We start from the raw sequence: 21368 nt of genomic DNA on the forward strand, positions 1-21368 counted from the left end.
GGGCTCCACGTGGGTGGCAGGGCCCAGCTCTCTGACTGTTCACCCGCTGCGTCCGGGCCGTGCGTGAGCAGGAGGCTGGGACCTGCGTCTGACGTGGGATGTGGGCGTCTCAAGCTGGTGGCCTCCCCACAGTGCCACGCCCGCCCTCCGCTGGGCTCCGCACCCCAGGGATCTGTGCCACTCCAGGGAGCCTGACAGTGACAGGGACGCGGCCCTGCTGTGCTGCCCGTCGCTTGCCTGTGGAGGGCCTGGGGTCACCGCCTCCTGTCCTGAGCACAAACAGCCAACGACCCCCCCTGTTAGAACTCACTCGGCCTCTCTTGGAAGTGTGGGTCAACACTGGACAGGGCGGGAGCTGTTCTGTTCCAGGGGTGTATACACAAGGCGCACAATGGCTGCATGCCAAAGCAGCGGGGAAGCAGTTGGAGAAGCGTCCACGCTGGCTGACACACACGTGACCTCTGGCTGCCCAGAGCAGCCGTGCTCTGAGCCCCCACCCCTGAGCCTGGGGGCCCCGGGGAGCCACTGCCCCAGCCCTCAGCCTGCACCCCTGCACGGCCGCCTCGGGGCCTGGCTGAGCGCCCAGCCCTCACCAGGAATTTGCCACGGGGATGACAACAGAGGTCCCGGCTCAAAGGCCCCGGCACACCCACCGTCTCCAGCTCTCCTGACGCCCGTGTGCTGTGGGCGCTGCACCCCGTCTCCCTGGTGTGGACGCCTCAGCAACACGGGGGAGGGGGCGTGCTGAGTCCCTGTGGGAGGACCCTCCGGGCTCGGGCCCTCACCCACAGGGGCGCTGCTGCAGGCTCTGGCCCTCACCCACAGGGGGCGCTGCACGCGGACCCCCGCAGGCCCGGCTCGGAGGCCACGCGGACCCCCCGCAGGCCCGGCTGGGTGGCCACGCGGACCCCCCGCAGGCCCGGCTCTGTCACGCGGACCCCCCGCAGGCCCGGCTGGGTGGCCACGCGGATTCCCCCGCAGGCCCGGCTCGGTGGCCACGCGGACCCCCCCCCCCCCCCCCGCAGGCCCGGCTGGGTGGCCACGCGACCCCCCGCAGCCCGCGCCCCTCCGGGCCCGCCGGGGGCGCCTCACGCCGGGACTCTGAGCCGCTTCCAGGGACACGCGGGCTCCCAGTTCTGGAACTTTCTGGGCCCTCAGGCCTCGGAGGGCGTCTCCGCTGCTGCTGCCCGGTGCGCGCGGACCCGGGTCTCCGCAGGCGCGGACGGCGGTGAGCGAGCGCCCCGCGGCGCCCGCAGGGGACGACTCTCTTCCTCGTTTCTACTAGTGTGGAAGGTCGGGCGGGAGAGAAACGGGGAACTCAGCCGCGGACGGCTCCTCAGGTGGCCGCAGCGGCCGGCGCGGGCCAGGCCGGAGGCGGGAGCCGCAGCTCCGTCCGCCCGCGGCCATCGCGGGCTGCACCGGCGGGACAGCGGGCTACACCGGCGGGACCGGGGCTGCGGGCTGCACCGGCGGGGCAGCGGGCTACACCGGCGGGACCGGGGCTGCGGGCTACACCGGCGGGACCGGGGCTGCGGGCTACACCGGCGGGGCTGCGGGCTACACCGGCGGGGCCTGGGCTGCGGGCTACACCGGCGGGGCTGCGGGCTACACCAGCGGGACCGGGGCAGCGGGCTACACCGGCGGGGCTGCGGGCTACACCGGCGGGGCAGCGGGCTACACCGGCGGGGCTGCGGGCTACACCGGCGGGGCAGCGGGCTACACCGGCGGGGCTGCGGGCTACACCGGCCGGGCAGCGGGCTACACCAGCGGGACCGGGGCTGCGGGCTACACCGGCGGATCCGGGGCTGCGGGCTGCACCGGCGGGGCAGCGGGCTACACCGGCGGGACCGGGGCTGCGGGCTGCACCGGCGGGGCAGCGGGCTACACCGGCGGGACCGGGGCTGCGGGCTACACCGGCGGGACCGGGGCTGCGGGCTACACCGGCGGGGCTGCGGGCTACACCGGCGGGGCCTGGGCTGCGGGCTACACCGGCGGGGCTGCGGGCTACACCAGCGGGACCGGGGCAGCGGGCTACACCGGCGGGGCTGCGGGCTACACCGGCGGGGCAGCGGGCTACACCGGCGGGGCTGCGGGCTACACCGGCGGGGCAGCGGGCTACACCGGCGGGGCTGCGGGCTACACCGGCCGGGCAGCGGGCTACACCAGCGGGACCGGGGCTGCGGGCTACACCGGCGGATCCGGGGCTGCGGGCTGCACCGGCGGGGCAGCGGGCTACACCGGCGGGACCGGGGCTGCGGGCTACACCGGCGGGGCAGCGGGCTACACCGGCCGGCCCACAGGCCGCGGCGCACGCGGAGCAAAGCCACGCCCGGGGCTGGCGGCGCGGGGCGGAAACGGATGCGGAACGCGCTCGGACTCCCGCGCCCGGAGCCGGCCCGGCCCTCTGCGCGGCGCGGACCCCGTCGCGGATGCGCGCTGTCTCGCACACCACGTCACGCCCTTCTCCGCGCCTGTGCGCGCCGCCCGCCCGCACACACCCTGGGGCGTCCCTCGGCACCCCCGAGCTCGCAGTACTGGCACGGCGGAGCCCAGGCTCGGCCCTCCCGGGGAGGACCCGCGGCGCGCCCACGGCGCACCTGAGTTGTCGGAACTACAATTCCCGGCAGCCCTCGGGGAGGAGGCCGAGTCTGGTGGGACTACAAGTTCCGGCAGGCTAGGCGCAGGTTAGAGGACTACGGCTCCCAGAATGCTCTGCTCCTAACTGGCGCGGTGCACGCTGGGACGTGTAGTCGTCGAGGGAAGCTAATTCCTAGAAATTCTTTCGCAAGGACAACGCAGATTTTCCCCCGAAACGATTTTTCTATGGCTGGAAGGGAGTCGTGGGCACACGGCGAAGAAATCAGGGCAACCGGGGGCCGACGCTTCGGAGCGGGAGCGCGACGCCCGCGCATGCGCACCGCGAGCCCCGCGGCCGAGCGCTCGTTCAGCAGGCCGCGGAGCCCTCAGCCCCGCCCCCGGCCCGCGCGCGGCCCGCGGAGTCTGCGCGGAGGGCGGAGGGCGCAGGCCGCGGGGAGGGGCTCGCGGCGCCTGCGCAGAGCGGCGGCTTCTCTCGCGAGGACGGACGCCATTATCGCAGCTCCCCGACAAACACCACGAGAATTCCGCAGCCCACACGGTAATTGCAGCTCCCGCAGCCGGTCGCGCCTCCGCCTCCCCCTTCCCGCGGGGCGAGAGCGAGAGCGAGAGCGAGATCTGCTCGCTCCCTCCGCCCTCCGCCCTCCGCCGGCCGGGCCGCAGCCTCGCCGCCGCCCCGCCGCCAACGGCCCGGCCGGCCGCCCCCGCGGGAAGCCCCCGCCCCGGCCGCCGGGCGTCCTCGTCCAGCTGCTGCCGGGCTGCCGCGGCCCGGGCCCGGCCTCAGGAGAGGCGCGGGCGGCCCGGGCGCTCTGCGGGGCCGGCGGCCCGGGCTCCCGGTGGGGACGGGCCCGGGGGACCCGGGCGCCCCCGAGCCGCCGCCTGGCTGTGTCGGCCGGTCGCGTCGCCGCGCGTTCGCTGGGCCGAGGGCCGCGGGGGAGGGGCGGCCGGGGCCGGGGCCGGCGCGGGACGTGGGGCGGCGGGGGTCCTGGGCGAGCTCCGGGGCCGCCGGGCAGCCCGGCCCCGAGCTCCGCGGGGGTCCGCGGGCCCCGTGGCCGAGCAGCCGAGAGCGGAGCCCGCGGCTTCTGTGTAGGAGCGAGGCCGCCGCGGTGGGTGGACGGACGTGCGGGGCCGCGGTGCTGCCCGCCCCCGACCCGGCCCGCGCCGGCCCCCTCCCGCCCCTCCGCGCGGCTTTGTCTCCCTTCGGCGTCCGACCCCCGCGACCCGCTCGGGGCCGCCGGCCTGCTGACAGCGCGGCTGGGCGCGGGGCCCGGGACAGCCGCTGGGCGCGGGTCGCCGTGTGGCGGACAGGCGGGGGCCTCCGCTGCCGTCTGGGTTCTCCGCCCTGCGGTGTCGGTCGCCAGGGGAGGAGCGGGTCTGCTCAGCTCTCCTGCTGCTGTGTTGTTGTTTTTATTTTAATTTAAGATTTATTTATTTCGAAGTCAGAGACAGGGAGGGCTGCCGTCCGCTGGTTCACTGTAATGGCCAGAATGTGCCGTCGGGCGCCACTGCCTTCCCAGGCCGCAGCCGAGAGCGGATCGGAAGTGGAGCAGCCGGGGCTAGAACCGGCGCCATGCGAGGCTGGCGCTGCAGGCTCTGGCTGTACCCACCGCACCACAGCGCCGGCCCCGCGTTCTGCTGCTGCTTGTCTTCTCTGATGTCACCTTTTTTTAAATTTTTAAATGCTGACTTGCTGCGGCAAATCCTCCCCAGGCGTCCGATTGTGTGGGGGCCCCGGGATGGGGGCGTCTCTCCGCGGGGCTCTGGGGGGCTGAGCGGGACAGTCAGCGGCTTGCAGGGACCTGCTCCACTTGGGTCTGGGAGGCGGAGCCCCAGCAGGGCCCACCCGCTTTGGGGGTCCTGGGTTTGGGTCCCAGCTGCCCGCGGGGCCCTCTGAGCCTCGAGCCCACCCGCGTGCCCCAGGTCGCTGCTTGCTGTGCCCCCAGTGGCTCCTCTCGCCGGCCTCCGTGTGTTCTCGAGGGACCGAGCTCTGGGCACCCGGCGCTGACCGGGAGTTGCACAGCCCGTTCTCGGAGGTAGCACGTCACGGTCAGCAGGGCAGGACAGGCGACCGCTCACTGTCCCCGCGGCTGCTTCCGTGTGAGCGATGGCTCTGGCTGGCTCTGGCTGGCTCTGCAGCCCTGGAGAGACGCCAGGCCCCGCTGGGGAGGTCAGGACACCGCTGCTGCCGAGTGCGAGGCTTCGCACAGCGGTCAGTGTCCCCCCGGGCGGCACCTGGGGCAGCGTCCTGGGCGCTTAGCCAGTGGCCGCACGCGGAAGCCGTGCACAGGCACAGCCCCTGTGTGTGCCGGCCTTGCTGCCAGGGTGGCCCTGTGGCGCTGACACCTGCCTGTGGGAACCGGTGAGACTTCAGGCCCCGCCCAGACGAGCAGGGTCAGGGCTTGCAGCCGGTTCCGGCGCTTCCTCGCTCCGGTGCCAGTGTGGTCGGCCCAGGCCTCGAGCGACGCCGAGCAGGGCTGCGTTAACTGCGGTTTCCATGCGTGACCTCCCACGCGTCCTCCCTGTCCCGTGCCTGCCCTGATCCTGGGGGCTCTGCTGAAGCTCAGAGAAGGTGGGAGTCAGAGGTGCGCGTCGTGGTTGAGGGATTTGGGAATCCGCAGACGCACGTGCCACAGGCTGTCCTGAAGTCCCAGGGGTCAGGGAGGGAGGATCGGAGGCCCCGCGGCAGGAGCACCGGGGGCGCGCGGCCAGAGGTGCTGGGCGAGGGAGGCACGCCCCTTCTCAGAGACCAGAGACTGCGAGACCCCGACCCGGTTCCCCGTGGGCGGGTGCTGTGCGCGCTTCCGGGGCCTAAGCTCCCCGTGCTTCCATGACCGTGGTGGTGCCACCTGCTGGGGTGTGCTGTGGGATCGAGTCCCGTCCGCGGGAGGCCACCGCTGCGTGTCGGCTGCAGGTGCGCCTGCAGGAAAGGCACGCCTTCCTGTTTGAAGACAAGACTTGGGGGGCACGCGGTCAGGGTCCCGACGCGAACAGATGTGTTTAAAAGATCCTGTACTCGAGGTAAATAAAGATCCTTATCTCACCTGTGTGCTGGCCGTAGCCCTCGCATCGTGACCCCCCGGCGGAAGTGCTCAGGCCCCTGCACTCCTCGCTGGCCCGAGAGCGAATGTCGTGTTTACTCCCCTGGCTGCGATTTGCTTAGAGAAGTGCCTGGCCTTCAGCCTTGCTGGTCACAAGGACCTGGGGCCTATGACGTCACGGGGGCGTGGACAGAGCCCCGTCCTGCAGTGCACAGGGGCACGGACAGCCCGTCCTGCAGTGCACAGGGGCACGGACAGCCCGTCCTGCAGTGCACAGGGGCACGGACAGCCCGTCCTGCAGTGCACAGGGGCGTGGACAGCCCCGTCCTGCAGTGCACAGGGGCACGGACAGCCCCGTCCTGCAGTGCACAGGGGCACGGACAGCCCCGTCCTGCAGTGCACAGGGGCGTGGACAGCCCCGTCCTGCAGTGCACAGGGGCACGGACAGCCCGTCCTGCAGTGCACAGGGGCGTGGACAGCCCCGTCCTGCAGTGCACAGGGGCGTGGACAGCCCGTCCTGCAGTGCACAGGGGCGTGGACAGCCCGTCCTGCAGTGCACAGGGGCGTGGACAGCCCCGTCCTGCAGTGCACAGGGGCACGGACAGCCCGTCCTGCAGTGCACAGGGGCGTGGACAGCCCCGTCCTGCAGTGCACAGGGGCACGGACAGCCCCGTCCTGCAGTGCACAGGGGCACGGACAGCCCCGTCCTGCAGTGCACAGGGGCGTGGACAGCCCGTCCTGCAGTGCACAGGGGCGTGGACAGCCCCGTCCTGCAGTGCACAGGGGCACGGACAGCCCGTCCTGCAGTGCACAGGGGCGTGGACAGCCCCGTCCTGCAGTGCACAGGGGCACGGACAGCCCGTCCTGCAGTGCACAGGGGCGTGGACAGCCCCGTCCTGCAGTGCACAGGGGCACGGACAGCCCCGTCCTGCAGTGCACAGGGGCGTGGGGGCGTGGACAGCCCCGTCCTGCAGTGCACAGGGGCGTGGACAGCCCCGTCCTGCAGTGCACAGGGGCGTGGACAGCCCGTCCTGCAGTGCACAGGGGCGTGGACAGCCCCGTCCTGCAGTGCACAGGGGCACGGACAGCCCGTCCTGCAGTGCACAGGGGCACGGACAGCCCGTCCTGCAGTGCACAGGGGCACGGACAGCCCGTCCTGCAGTGCACAGGGGCGTGGACAGCTCGTCCTGCAGTGCACAGGGGCACGGACAGCCCGTCCTGCAGTGCACAGGGGCGTGGGGGCGTGGACAGCCCGTCCTGCAGTGCACAGGGGCGTGGGGGCGTGGACAGCCCGTCCTGCAGTGCACAGGGGCGTGGGGGCGTGGACAGCCCGTCCTGCAGTGCACAGGGGCGTGGACAGCCCGTCCTGCAGTGCACAGGGGCGTGGGGGCGTGGACAGAGCCCCCATCTGTCATGTCCTTCCCTTGGGTCTGTGCAGCTGTGGCCTTCACCCCACCTCGTGTGCCGAGCCCGGCCTCTGCCTGCGGCTCTGCAGGGCGGGAGTGAGCCCTCCGTGAATGCGCCTGGAGTCCGCCCCGTGCACGAGCAAGGTGCCGGTCTGTGCGGTGTCCCCGTGGGTCTGTCCCGAAAACTCCCAGGGAGGGCGGAACTGCCACCAGCCGCAGGTCACTGTGGAACCAGCGCCCGTGGCTCGGCGTCTGCCACATAGCCAAGCTCGTGAGCCTGAAATACCGCCTCGTGGGGACGAACGTCTCTGTCCTGTCCACAGTCAGGCTCCGGGCCATCCTGCTGCTCGGGCTTGGGGTGGCTGGGCAGCGAGGTTTGCTTCTTCCCTGGGGAGGGGCGCCCTGGAGAGGGAGCCCCCAGCCACCTGCGGGAGAGCAGAGTGGCCTGGGAGCCCAGCGTTAGTCGGAGGTTGCGGCCCAGTCGCCGAGGAGCGCGGAGGGAGGGTGGCGTGTCCGTGCAGCCTGCTGCTGCCCCCTGCCTCACGTGGCCGTGTCCGCGTGCATCAAGTCCAGTGAGTCCCGGAGAAAGTGAGCGGCAGGAGGGGCTGGGAGGCCCTGGGCGGGTGAGGGCTCCTGGCCAGGTGGGCCGGGCAGCCCTGGACGGGCCCTGTCCTCGTGAAGACCCAGGTCCTGTGTGGAGATGCTCTCGTGGCCGCTGTGGCTCCTTACGTCGGCTTGGGAAGTCGCCCAGGAACCTGGAGCAGAGTTGAACTGTTGGGAGCCGGCGTGGGTTTGGGTCCAACCAGGAGAAAACTCACGGGTGCCGTTGGCGTTTCCTCCTCCGTGAGCTGCCTTCCCCTTGAACGTGGCCGAGGTCACCCAGTGACATGGGGGGTCCTGCTGTCCCCAGGGCCCGGATGGGGGCAGCCTCTGCTGCACGGCCCCTCCCCGAGTGAGGCTCAGTGCGCCCCTGCAGAGCCGTGGGGGTCCAGGCTGGGAGCCGCGGAGCTGTGGGGCTGGGTGTGTGTGCCCTGCTGACACGCTGACCTGCGCACAGCAGGACGCAGGGGGACATGAGCCACCCACTGACATTTTTTCAGAGTTATTTACTTGAAAGGCAGAGTTACAGAGAGGCAGAGAGAGAAAATCTTCCATCCGCTGGGTCACCTCCAGATGGCCACATTGGCCGGAGCTGAGCCGATCTGAAGCCAGGAGCCAGGAGCCAGGGGCTTCTCCCGGGCCCTGTCATGGGATGCCGGCAGGCAGCAGGCCTTGGCTTTACCTCCGGCTTGGGGAAATTTAACATTTCCTGCATTTCTAAGATTTGCGGGATTCAGGTGTTTCTTTTGCCAGGTGAGGGCTTGGTGTTTATTTCAAATTATAATGCAGATTTACCTGAGAAAGGCAGTCATAGTGCAGGCAGGGGGGAGGCAGCTGACGGGGGCGCCCTGCCTGTGCCTCGGCAAGTGCAGCTCTGCTGCTTCCCCCTTGGGCTCTTAGGGACCCCTCCTCACTGCGCACTGACTCCCCAGTCCCTGCCTTCCCCTGCCCTGCCCTGGAGGTGGTTGGCGTCCACTAGCATTGGTGGGCTCCACTCAGGAGGCCCGGTGGCCACCCCACAAATGCTGCCCAGTGTCAGTCCCCAGACTGGAAAGATGGCAGGCGCACCTGGCTTTGGCCTGGCCCAGCTCTGGGCCACCGCGGCCATCTGGAGAGTGAGCCAGCAGATGGAAACCCACCCTGCCCCCCAGCTCTGCCTTTTGGGAGAATAAAGTAAATCCTAAAGAAGAAGAAAAGGAGCTATGGTACAAGCCCCGGTGAGGACCCAGGAGCTGCAGTACACTGCTCCTCCCCTCCCCTCCCCTCCCCTCCTTTCCCCTCCCCTCCCCTCCCCTCCTCTCCCCTCCTGCCTCCCCTCCCCTCCTCTCCCCTCACCTCTCCTTTTTTAAAGATTTATTTATTTGAAAGTTGCAGAGAGGAAGGGAGAGAGAGAGACCTTCCATCTGCTGGTTGACTCCTCAATGGCTGGAACTAGGCCAGGCCAAAGCCAAGAGTTCCTTCCGGGTCTCCCACACAGGTGCAGGGGCCCAAGCACTTAGGCCATCGTCACTGCTTTCCCAGGCCACAGCAGGGAGCTGGATGGGAGATGGAGCAGCTGGGATTAGAACCAGTGCCCACATGGCATGCTGGCACTGTAGGCGGCGGCCTTCCTGCTGTGCCACAGTGCTGGCCCCAGAGAGCCAGAGGAGAAGAGGGTTGGTCTTTGTGTTCTGTCCCAGCCTTGGTCACCGTGGCGGCACTCTGCCCTTGCAGGTCGGAGCTGCGTTGGGCCTGGCGTCTCCTGGTACAGCGTAGGCACGAGGCAGCCGCGGGCCGAGGCTTGGAGGGGCCGCACAGACGTGGGCTGGGCTGGGAGGCTGCTGAGGTGCGGCTGTGGTGCCGGGTGCGGCCCAGGCCCCTGCTGCCCACGTTGCAGGGACTCTGCCAGCTGCCCCGGCATCCGGCGTCCGTGCTGAGACAGGGCTGGCGAGCCAGAGGGCCTCACTGGGGCGCTGGGTTCCGGGCGGAGGTGCTGGGGTGTGGATGAGGAACGTGGTTTCCCGCTTGGCTGTGTCAGTGACAGCCTCCCCTCGTGTTGCTGCCCGAGGACCTCTTATTTGTTTGTTTTAAACGATTGAATTATTTGAAAGACAGAGTGACAGAGAGGAAGAGAGGGAGATGTGTCTTCCATCCACTAGCCAGGAGCGCCGTCCAGGCCTCCCGCGTGGGAACAGGGCCCAAGCATGTGGGCCATCCTGTGCTGCTTTCCCAGGGGTCCGACGCAGAGCAGCCGGGCGGGACCCGGCACTCTGACGGGACCCGGGCGCCCCCAGAGCATCCTCACAGCCGTGCCGCAACGCCCACCCTGCCCTAAGATCTCATTGAGATGGGCCGTTGTAATGATTTGTAATAATGTTAGTATTTGGTCATCTTTTTACCCTCTCTCCCTGTGTGTATTTATAGATTTCTGTTCTCTCTCTGTGTGTATAGATTTTCTGAACAACTTGAGACACGATGGCCCTTGACCCTTGAACCCTCAGTGTCCGTTTCCTACAAGGGGCGTTCTCTTCCGTGACCACAGGGCTGTTGGTGCTCCGGCACTGAGGGCTGATGGGTGTGTGCTGTGTGTACCACAGGCCGTATCTGCGTGTGCCCCTCAGTGCAGAGAAGCCCCGAGTGGGAGCTGCTGGACACGGTCCCCTGTGTGTCCTTGCGTCACCACGTGCTTCTCAGGGTGTGCAGGAGGAGTGGCACACGAGCTGGCAGGTTGTTCCAGACAGGAGTCCCTTTGGTCGCCTGCTCGGGCCGTGGCAGGCTTGGGAGAGATGGCGTCGGGCGTTCAGCAGTGGAAGGCCCGGTGTTGGTGAAGCGTGCCCGGGGCAGCAGCCCTGCTTTGAGCCCCGTGGGGCTGGCTTGGCCTGGTTGGTGGGACCGCCTGTGGCCGCTCCCCGGCAGACGCACTGGGGCTGGGCGCGGCGGGGTGGTTTTCAGTCTGGGCTGGCTGAGCTCGGGCCTGTCTGTCAGGGCCAGCATTTGGGGTTAGTGAGTTGCGCTGTGTTCTCTCTGCAAGGTTGACGGTGGGTTGCAGTGAAATGAAACCCTCAGAGGCAGGTAAGTTAATAAATGGATCACGTCTCTTTAGTCAAAGCGATTAAAAAAAAAGATTGATTTTTTACTTATTTATTTACTTATTTCAAAGACAGAGTTAACAGAGAGAGGTAGAGAGAAGTCTTCACGCCCCACATGGCTTGCAGTGGCCAGAGCTGCGCCTATCTGAAGCCAGGAGCCAGGAGCTTCTTCCGGGTCTCCCACATGGGTGCAGGGGCCCAAGGACTTGGGCCATCTTCTACTGCTTTCCCAGGCCACAGCAGGAGCTGGATCGGAAGTGGAGCAGCTGGGACTTGAACCTGCGCCCATGTGGGGTGATGGTGCTTCAGGCTGGGGCTTTAGCCCGCTGCACCACAGTGCCGGACCCAAAAATGATTTCTTAATTTATTTCAAAGGCATAATTACAGAGAGAGATCTTCCATCAGCTGGTTCGGCTGCAAAGGCCAGATCTGGGCCGATCCAAAGCCAGGAGCTCCTAGGTCTCCCAAGTGGATGCAGGAGCCCATGCATTTGGGCCATCTTCAGCTGCTTTCCCAGGTGCATTGGCAGGGAGTGGATCAGAAATACAGCAGCCAGGACTGGAACTGGAGCCCACGTGAGATGCTGGCAGCGCAGACAGCGGCTTTACCTGCTGCCCCAGCCCCGCTGGTCTTTGTTTAAGTGCCACGTCTCTACACAAGCTGTCAGCGTGGCAGGCATTCCTGCCCTTGCTCGCTGGTGACGGGCGCTGCTCGTTCTCTTCCCACCTGGTCTTGATCTGAGTCCCCTTGCAGATAGCCAGTCGCTTCCGGTGTCCTGTGCTCCAGGGAGCACACTGTGGGGGGGCCATTGGGGAAGAGGCTTTCCCATGTTCCTCTGGGAAGAGAGGGCGGGCACAGCTTCACCCCTGTGCTGATGCAGGTGAGGAGAGAGGGTGGGCACAGCTTCACCCCTGTGCTGGTGCAGGTGAGGAGAGAGGGCAGGGCAGCTTCACCCCTGTGCTGATGCAGGTGAGGAGAGAGGGCGGGCACAGCTTCACCCCTGTGCTGGTACAGGTGAGGAGAGAGGGTGGGCTCAGCTTCACCCCTGTGCTGGTGCAGGTGAGGAGAGAGGGCGGGGGCAGCTTCACCCCTGTGCTGGTGCAGGTGAGGAGAGAGGGCAAGGGCAGCTTCACCCCTGCACTGGTGCAGGTGAGGAGAGAGGGCGGGCACAGCTTTACCCCTGTGCTGGTGCAGGTGAGGAGAGAGGACGGGCACAGCTTCACCCCTGTGCTGGTACAGGTGAGGAGAGAGGGCGGGCACAGCTTCACCCCTGTGCTGGTACAGGTGAGGAGAGAGGGTGGGCTCAGCTTCACCCCTGTGCTGGTGCAGGTGAGGAGAGAGGGCGGGGGCAGCTTCACCCCTATGCTGGTGCAGGTGAGGAGAGAGGGCGGGCACAGCTTCACCCCTGTGCTGGTGCAGGTGAGGATAGAGGGTGGGCACAGCTTTACCCCTGTGCTGGTGCAGGTGAGGAGAGAGGGCGGGCACAGCTTCACCCCTGTGCTGGTACAGGTGAGGAGAGAGGGCAGTGGCAGCTTCACCCCTGTGCTGGTGCAGGTGAGGAGAGAGGACGGGCACAGCTTCGCCCCTGCACTGGTGCAGGTGAGGAGAGAGGGCAGTGGCAGCTTCACCCCTGTGCTGGTGCAGGTGAGGAGAGAGGGCGGGCACAGCTTCACCCCTGTGCTTGTGCAGGTGAGGAGAGAGGGCAAGGGCAGCTTCACCCCTGTGCTGGTGCAGGTGAGGAGAGAGGGCGGGCACAGCTTCACCCCTGTGCTGGTACAGGTGAGGAGAGAGGGCAGGGGCAGCTTCACCCCTGTGCTGGTGCAGGTGAGGAGAGAGGGCGGGCACAGCTTCACCCCTGTGCTGGTACAGGTGAGGAGAGAGGGCAGGGGCAGCTTCACCCCTGTGCTGGTACAGGTGAGGAGAGAGGTCAGGGGCAGCTTCACCCCTGTGCTGGTGCAGGTGAGGAGAGAGGGCGGGCACAGCTTCACCCCTGTGCTGGTGCAGGTGAGGAGAGAGGGCGGGCACAGCTTCACCCCTGTGCTGGTGCAGGTGAGGAGAGAGGGCGGGGGCAGCTTCACCCCTGTGCTGGTGCAGGTGAGGAGAGAGGGCGGGCACAGCTTCACCCCTGCGCTGGTACAGGTGAGGAGAGAGGGCAGGGGCAGCTTCACCCCTGTGCTGGTACAGGTGAGGAGAGAGGGCAGGGGCAGCTTCACCCCTGTGCTGGTACAGGTGAGGAGAGAGGGTGGGCTCAGCTTCACCCCTGTGCTGGTGCAGGTGAGGAGAGAGGGCGGGCACAGCTTCACCCCTGTGCTGGTGCAGGTGAGGAGAGAGGGCGGGCACAGCTTCACCCCTGCGCTAGTGCAGGTGAGGAGAGAGGGCGGGCGCAGCTTCGCCCCTGTGCTGGTGCAGGTGAGGAGAGAGGGCGGGCACAGCTTCACCCCTGGGACTGGTGCAGGTGAGGAGAGAGGGCGGGCACAGCTTCACCCCTGTGCTGGTGCAGGTGAGGAGAGAGGGCAGGGGCAGCTTCACCCCTGCACTGGTGCAGGTGAGGAGAGAGGACGGGCACAGCTTCGCCCCTGCGCTGGTGCAGGTGAGGAGAGAGGGCGGGCACAGCTTCACCCCTGCGCTGGTGCAGGTGAGGAGAGAGGGCGGGCACAGCTTCGCCCCTGCGCTGGTGCAGGTGAGGAGAGAGGGCGGGCACAGCTTCGCCCCTGCGCTGGTGCAGGTGAGGAGAGAGGGCGGGCACAGCTTCGCCCCTGCGCTGGTGCAGGTGAGGAGAGAGGGCGGGCACAGCTTCGCCCCTGCACTGGTGCAGGTGAGGGGCACCGAGATGCTGTTCAGTGAACTCGCAGCTCCGCCCTGCCCTGCTGCCCGTCTCCGCCTCGGTCATGTCTCAGGCAGCCTCTTGGCAGACGGTCTCTAGTTTCTCCGACACTGTGGAGTCCTGATGTCTCCTGTGCAGTGGCCGTGTGGCAGGCGTTTGGTTGCCTGAACGGCTCGTCCGTCTGGAGTCCAGCCCTCTGGGTTCCGGCTTCCGGCGCAGGGTCTGCTCTGCTGAGTGTGCCTGCCTGACCTCGTTTGATCGCAGCTTGAAAGTGGAGCGGTGGGTTAAAGTCCTGGCCTGCTGCGCCGGCATCCCATATGGGTGCTGGTTCGAGTCCCAGCTGCTCTACTGTTGATCCGGCTTCCTGCTGGTGCACCTGGGAAAGCCGTGGAAGATGGCCCGCGTCCTTGGGCCCCTGCACCGCTTGGGAGACCTGGAAGAAGCTCCTGGCTTCGGATCCGTGCAGCTCTGGCCATTGCGGCCATTTGCGAAAGACCCAGCAGATGGAAGACCTCTCTCTCTCTTTCTCTTTCTGTCTCTCTGTCTCTGTCTCTCTGTAACACTACTTTTCAAATAAATAAAATAATTCTTAAGAAAAAGAAAAGAGCATCTTGAGAGTGAAGCTGCCTCGCGCTGTGTCAGCACGAAGACCATGAACTGAGGGCAGCCATAGTCCATCTGTGTCAGCACAAAGACCATGAACCAAGGGCGGCCATAGTCCATCTGTGTCAGCACAAAGACCATGAACCAAGGGCGGCCATAGTCCATCTGTGTCAGCACAAAGACCATGAACCAAGGGCGGCCATAGTCCATCTGTGTCAGCACAAAGACCATGAACCAAGGGCGGCCATAGTCCATCTGTTCGCTGCCACTGAGGCGCACGCACTGTGGAGCAGCCGAGCCTGGGCTGCGGGGTGCGGGTCTGTGGCCAGCCCTGCTGGACCCACTTGGACAAGGCTGCGTGTGGCTGCCTGTGCAGCCGGAGGGGCTGACTTGACAGGCGTCGGCTGCGTGGGCGTGGTGTGACACAGCCGGGGAGCCCTGACCCTGCGTTTCCCTCCTGTCATCACCTGTTTCTGTTGACATCGAGCTAGGAGTCGGTTTTCCTCTGAGTCTGTGTTGCCGGCCGGCGTTAGAGTTCTGTTTGTGTGGAATTGCGAGGTGGGAAGAGGTGGTGAGGACTGGCACCTTCACTCTCGACAGCCCCCCCCCCCGCCACCCTGTTTTGCAGAGTTTGGGAAGGAAAGGAGGGATGCGTGGGGGGAAGGGGTTCCTGTCTGGAGGGAACTGGGCGATGCCAGCGCCCAGGCTTGGGGAGGGCAACGAGAGAAGGCGCTGTGGTGTGGCGTGGGCTGGCCCTGCCAGCGTTGGTGTCCCTGTCTTCACAGCCCCGCCCGGTTCTTTAGGGAATGCTGGTGGCTCGTGCTTCTGCGTCCGCACGGGGCGCGGGGCGCGGAGGCTCAGCCAGCCGCTGTCTCCGGCATCGTGATGTTTGGCACAGCTGCTTGGCTCTCAGGGAAGTGGCTTGCTCATGCACATGGTATTGCAGACTGCGACAGATTCATTCCTGCACAATGTTTAATTCTGATGGTTCAGTGACACTTTATTGAGAATTACACATTTTTTTAAAGATTTATTTCTTTATTTGAAAGTCAGTTTCAAAGAGAGAGGAGGAGAGGCAGGGGGGCGGGGTCTTACATCTGATGGTTCACTCCCCAATTGGCCGCAACGGCCAGAGCTGCACCAATCCGAAACCAGGAGCTTCTTCCAGGTCTCCCACGCGGGTGCAGGGGCCCAAGGACTTGGGTCATCTTCTACTGCTTTCCCAGGCCACAGCAGAGAGCTGGATTGGAAGTGGAGCAGCCTGGTCTCAAACCGGCGCCCATATGGGATGCTGGCACTGCAGGCCAGGGTGTTAACCCACTGTGCCACAGCGCGGGCCCTAAGAATTAGAAATCCTTTTAAATGATTGTAGACAGTTTGCCATGTTGAATATGAGTTTTTTTTTTTGTTTGTTTGTTTGTTTTTTTAAAGATTCTATTTATTTGAGAGGTAGAGTTACATACAGAGAGAGGGAGAGACAGAGAAAAAAGGCTCTGGCCCGCGTGGCACTTGTGGCCCTGGGGTTGATCTGCACGATGCAGTGTTTCCAGGTGCCCGAGTGCAGTCACAGCCGTGGATTTTACAGTGCGAAGTGCAGAAGCTCTTTGCTGTCCACGTTGCAGCTTTGGAGGAGCAGAGCGCCTGCCAGTGTCCCAGGAGGGAATGTCTGCCGGGAAGAAGGTCCTGAACGCTCTTCCCTTTTCCCACTGCACCCCCGCGTGGCTGGGCTTTCTTCCCGTGTGCCACTACTTATTTATTTGAAAGACCGAGTTACAAAGAGCCAGAGGAAGACAGAGGTCTTCCGTCGCTGGTTGACACCCCAAATGGCCGCAATGGCTAGAGCTGTGCCGATCCGAAGCCAGGAGCTTCTTCTGGGTCTCCTACAGAGGTGCAGGGGCCTAAGGACTTGGGCCATCCTGCACTGCTTTCCCAGGCCATAGCGGAGAGCCGGATCTGAAGTGGAGCAGACGGGTCTCGAACCGGCAGTCACATGGGATGCCTGCACCGCAGGTGGTGGCTTTACCTGCTATGCCACAGCGCCGGCCCCTGTTACGTTGATTTTTACAAGTTTAAGTGAGTAAGTAAATAGTACAACATTTTGTATTCCAGTGTTAGCGTGGAACATACTGATGGGTGTGATCTGTGTTGGCACAGGCGCTTTGGGGCACACGCCCATCCTACACGGTGAAGGGCGTCCTGGGGCCAGAGGTCAGAGAGTCCTCGCCTTCCGGGTGCAGGCCTTTCAAGTTGTTGCCGTGACAGCTGTGCCTGTAATGATTTTCTGCCATGGTCCTCCGTGTGATGAGAGCTCAGGCTTGGACTTTGACCACTCACTTGCAGGCTGGAGTCCCTCTCCTCCTCCTCAAGTATTTGGGTTTCTTCTTGTGAGTTTTAAATTTGTTCGCTTTAGCTCTTAGAAAGGAGAGCTGTGTTCACGTATCTGGAAAGCCGCCTAGCAGCTGTGTTCACCTGTGGCTGTGCTGGGCGGCCTGGCCCTTCCCTGGGCCTGGTCAGCGATGCGGCCAGGGCAGGCCTCCGTGCCGGCCGCCTGGCCACTGCTCTGCCGCGCTGTGATGGCTCTTCAAAGAGATTTATGTATGTTTTTAAAAGAATTATTTATGTATTTGAAAGTCAGAGTTACGCAGAGGGAGGGAGGGAGGGAGGGAGAGAGAGAGAGAGAGATAGATGTCTTCCACCCGCTGGTTCACTCCCCAATTGGTTGCAATGGCTGGAGCTGCTCCGATCTGAAGCCAGGAGCCAGGAGCTTCTTCCAGGTCTCCCTCTCGGGTCCAGGAGCCCAAGGACTTGGGCCATTTTCTACTGCTTTCCCAGGCCAGAGCAGAGACCTGGATCTGAAGTGGAGCAGCTGGGTCTCAAACCTGCGCCCAGATAGGATGCCAGCGCTTCAGGCCAAGGCATTAACCCACTGCAGCACAGCACCAGCCCCAAGATTTATGTATTTTGAAAAGCATGAGTGGCTGGCGCCGCGGCTCACTAGGCTAATCCGGCACACCGGGTTCTAGTCCTGGTTGGGGCTCCGGATTCTGTCCCGGTTGCCCCTCTTCCAGGCCAGCTCTCTGCTGTGGCCAGGGAGTGCAGTGGAGGATGGCCCAGGTGCTTGGGCCCTGCACCCCATGGGAGACCAGGAGAAGCACCTGGCTCCTGGCTCCTGCCATCGGATCAGCACTGTGCGCCGGCCGCAGCGCACCGGCCACGGCAGCCATTGGAGGGTGAACCAACGGCAAAGGAAGACCTTTCTCTCTGTCTCTCTCACTGTCCACTCTGCCTGTCAAAAAATAAAAATAAAAATAAAAAATAAAAATAAAAAAAAAAGCATGAGTGAAAGTGACAAGTTTTATTTTTTTTATTTTCATTTTTTAAAAGATTTCTTTACTTGAAAGGCAGAGTTACAGAGAGGGCGGGGGCTGGGGAGAGATATCTTAAATCCGCTGCTTCACTCCCCAAATGGCTCCAATGGCTGGGGCTGGGCCAGGGCAGAGCCAGGAGCCTGGAGCTCCATCTGGGTCTCCCACGTGGGTGCAGAGGCCCAAGGCCTTGAGCTGTGTTTTGCTGCTTTCGGGGAGCTGAGTTGGAATTGGAGCATCTGGGACTCAAACCAGCTCCCATGTGAGATGCCGACGTCGCAGGTGGCAGCCTAACACACTCGCCACGGTGCTAGCCCCTAAGTGGCAAAGAAGTTTTTTAAAGATTTATTTATTTGAAAGGCAGAGTTGCAGAGGCAGAGAGAGAGAGAGAGAGAGAGAGGTCTTCTGTCCACTGGCTCACTCCCCAGCTGACTGCATCGGGAGGAGCTGAGCTGATCTGAAGCTGTTAACCAGGAGCTTCTTCCAGGTCTCCCACGTGGGTGCAAGGCCCAAGGACTTGGCCCATCTTCTACTGCTTTCCCAGGCCATAGCAGAGAGCTGGATTGGAAGTAGAGCAGCTGGGACTTGAACCAGCCTCCATATGGGATGCCGGTGTTGCAGGCCAGGACGTTAACCCAGAGCTGTGGCGCTGGCCCCCAGAGCAGGATCTTTGTGGACGGAGGGAGTGGAGAGTCATTCAGGACTGAGAGTTTTGGCCTGAGCAGCCAGGAAGTGGGTGTTGGAAGGCCTGAAACAGGTAGGCTGGTTTGGGGTGCGTAGCAGGGTTTCAGTTTGGATGAGTTGAAACAGAGGAGACCCCCAAGAACTGGTGTCCAGGAGAGCTCCCAGTGAGGGCCGAGTGGGAAGGGACCTGTGACGTCAGCGTCAGCTCGCGTCCCAAGCCGCTGGACTGATGAGCTGTGGAGCTCAGCTCTGACCAGTGTCTGGTGTCCAGGCAGGGAGTAGATGTGGAGCCAGCCCGGTGCTGGCCCAGCCTCTTGGGCCGTGTGGGGACAGGGTGCCCGAGTGGCTGGGCTGGGGCACTTAGGGTGAAGAGGAGGGCAGGTCTGAGGTGGGTCCTGGGGTACAGAGCGGAAAGGGGACAGCCTGCACAGGCCCTTAGGGGAACGTCAGGCTGCAGAGGGCCCGAGAAGTGGGAAACGCAAGTGTGGCAGCCTGAGTGCCTGGACCAACGGCAGCCCCTGAGGACTGATGAGAGAGGAGGCAAGATGTCCCTTGAGCCCAGGGAGGGCGTGACTGGAACTTGGAGGGATGTCCGGGAGCGTTTGGAGTTCCTGGGGAGGGGAGAGGGAGGCTGCCCGGGGCTGCCTGGGTGGACTGGCCTGGCTCGGAGGCGCTCTTGTCCGCTCGGCTGGGCCCTGGAGCCCTCTGGGTGCTGGGCTGGGGGATGGACCTAAAGCAGCTGGGTTTCATGGTGCACTTCAGACTGCTGCACAGGTGACACAAGCAGTAGGTGATTAGGAGACAGCAGTTCCTTGGGCACAGTTACTTGTGCTCGACTGTGTTGTGTGTGCACACACATGCCTGCACATACATGAATCAGCAGGAAGCTGGGTTGGGATCCTGTGGGCATTGTCCTTACGTTCCACAGCGTCCTGCTCTTCCTTTCTGAGGGTGTAAAATCTGGGGCCTTTCCATCGTGGTTCCTGCGGCTCAGCCATTCCTGCCCACGCTTGGCCGTGAGGTGCGCCTTGCCGTCCCGTTCGCACTTGGGCTGCACGGTGCTTGGGCTGGTGTGTGTGCCTTGCTGGTCCTCACTGATGGCTCCGTGGTGCTCTGGGGGGGCCTTGGTGGTCCTCACTGATGGCTCCGTGCTGCTCTGGGGGGGCCTTGGTGGTCCTCACTGATGGCTCTGTGGTGCTCTGGGGGGGCCTTGGTGGTCCTCACTGATGGCTCCGTGCTGCTCTGGGAGGGGCCTTGCTGGTCCTCACTGATGGCTCCGTGCTGCTCTGGGGGGGGGGGGGGCCTTGCTGGTCCTCACTGATGGCTCCATGGTGCTCTGGGGGGAGCCTTGCTGGTCCTCACTGATGGCTCCGTGGTGCTCTGGGAGGGGCCTTGCTGGTCCTCACTGATGGCTCCGTGCTGCTCTGGGAGGGGCCTTGCTGGTCCTCACTGATGGCTCCGTGCTGCTCTGGTGGGGGGGGGCTTGCTGGTCCTCACTGATGGCTCCGTGCTGCTCTGGGGGGGCCTTGCTGGTCCTCACTGATGGCTCCAGGGAGCTCTGAGGGGGGCCCTTGGTGGTCCTCACTGATGGCTCCAGGGAGCTCTGAGGGGGGCCCTTGGTGGTCCTCACTGATGGCTCCGTGGTGCTCTGGGGGGGCCTTGGTGGTCCTCACTGATGGCTCCGTGGTGCTCTGGCGGGGGGAGCCTTGCTGGTCCTCACTGATGGCTCCGTGGTGCTCTGGGAGGGGCCTTGCTGGTCCTCACTGATGGCTCCATGGTGCTCTGGGAGGGGCCTTGCTGGTCCTCACTGATGGCTCCGTGGTGCTCGGGGGGGGGGGCCTTGGTGGTCCTCACTGATGGCTCCGTGCTGCTCTGGGGGGGCCTTGGTGGTCCTCACTGATGGCTCCGTGGTGCTCTGGGAGGGGCCTTGCTGGTCCTCACTGATGGCTCCGTGGTGCTCGGGGGGGGGGCCTTGGTGGTCCTCACTGATGGCTCCGTGGTGCTCTGGGGGGGCCTTGGTGGTCCTCACTGATGGCTCCGTGGTGCTCTGGGAGGGGCCTTGCTGGTCCTCACTGATGGCTCCGTGGTGCTCGGGGGGGGGGGCCTTGGTGGTCCTCACTGATGGCTCCGTGCTGCTCTGGGGGGGCCTTGGTGGTCCTCACTGATGGCTCCGTGCTGCTCTGGGGGGGCCTTGGTGGTCCTCACTGATGGCTCCGTGGTGCTCTGGGGGGAGCCTGGTGGTCCTCACTGATGGCTCCGTGGTGCTCTGGGAGGGGCCTTGCTGGTCCTCACTGATGGCTCCGTGGTGCTCTGGGGGGGCCTTGCTGGTCCTCACTGATGGCTCCGTGGTGCTCTGGGGGGGGGCCTTGCTGGTCCTCACTGATGGCTCCGTGGTGCTCTGGGGGGGCCTTGCTGGTCCTCACTGATGGCTCCGTGCTGCTCTGGGGGGGCCTTGCTGATCCTCACTGATGGCTCCGTGGTGCTCTGGGAGGGGCCTTGCTGGTCCTCACTGATGGCTCCGTGGTGCTCTGGAGGGGGGGGCCTTGCTGGTCCTCACTGATGGCTCCGTGGTGTTCTGGAGGGGGGGCTTGGTGGTCCTCACTGATGGCTCCGTGGTGTTCTGGAGGGGGGGGCTTGGTGGTCCTCACTGATGGCTCCGTGGTGTTCTGGGGGGGGGCCTTGGTGGTCCTCACTGATGGCTCCGTGGTGTTCTGGAGGGGGGGGGCTTGGTGGTCCTCACTGATGGCTCCGGGGAGCTGTGGGGGCACCTTGCCGCTGTCTCCGCTGCTGTTGAGCTTCCGGGTCGGGAGGCTCTGCTCCGTTGCACCCTGGAAGGCCCTGGTTCCCAGGAGCACTGTGGTGAGTGACGTCAGTGAATGTCAATCTTCCCAGCTGTTTTCTTGTATTAATACCGGACTCTCCCTAGGACTTCTGAGAAATGGCAAATTTAACTTTCCAAAATGACAGCCACGTGCATCAGGCTGTTCCAGTTCTCTCGGGCTTGTTGCCCAGCCTGTTCTGTCGCAGCCTTCACTGTGAGCACTCTCCTGGCTACAGAGTCCTCGGTGCAATGTGGGTCGTGTGTGGTGTCCCCCAGTGGGAGGGGCCTGGGGTCAGGGTTGTAGGGTGCCCCTCGCAGAGCTGTCAGCAGCCAGGAGTGCTTCGGTGGGGCCTTTGCCGAGCTT

At 64.8% G+C, this 21368-nt stretch overlaps 2 protein-coding genes across 14 annotated transcripts in view; both read left to right on the forward strand.

Moving 5' to 3' along the window:
• The first annotated feature begins 391 nt into the window (after positions 1 to 391).
• On the forward strand, positions 392 to 3685 carry LOC138846544 (collagen, type I, alpha 1b-like). The gene is made up of 4 exons (XM_070062561.1): positions 392 to 454; positions 826 to 1228; positions 1341 to 2651; positions 2835 to 3685. The coding sequence occupies exons 1-4, from the start codon at positions 392 to 394 to the stop codon at positions 3683 to 3685; spliced, it is 2628 nt and encodes an 875-aa protein (XP_069918662.1).
• The window catches only part of BANP (BTG3 associated nuclear protein), a 104254-nt gene continuing 85873 nt past the window's right edge, over positions 2988 to 21368 (forward strand). For 9 of the 13 annotated variants that reach the window (XM_070062822.1, XM_070062824.1, XM_070062829.1 and 6 more), the window contains exon 1: positions 2988 to 3136. The gene's annotated coding sequence lies outside the window, so the exon portion shown is untranslated. The remainder of the gene's footprint in view (positions 3137 to 21368) is intronic. The other 4 variants (XM_070062828.1, XM_070062832.1, XM_070062835.1 and 1 more) reach the window with 2 other exon arrangements.

Source organism: Oryctolagus cuniculus, chromosome 18 (assembly GCF_964237555.1).
Source record: "Oryctolagus cuniculus chromosome 18, mOryCun1.1, whole genome shotgun sequence".
Classification (NCBI taxonomy): Eukaryota; Metazoa; Chordata; class Mammalia; order Lagomorpha; family Leporidae; genus Oryctolagus; species Oryctolagus cuniculus.

Bases quoted from the DNA above. Each gene is read 5' to 3' on its own strand.
- LOC138846544 (XM_070062561.1), top strand. From the start codon at position 392: ATGGCTGCATGCCAAAGCAGCGGGGAAGCAGTTGGAGAAGCGTCCACG. The intron at 1,229-1,340 runs GTGAGCGAGCGC...ACGGCTCCTCAG, and splicing joins CTCCGCAGGCGCGGACGGCG to GTGGCCGCAGCGGCCGGCGC. The intron at 2,652-2,834 runs GTGGGACTACAA...TATGGCTGGAAG, and splicing joins CGGGGAGGAGGCCGAGTCTG to GGAGTCGTGGGCACACGGCG.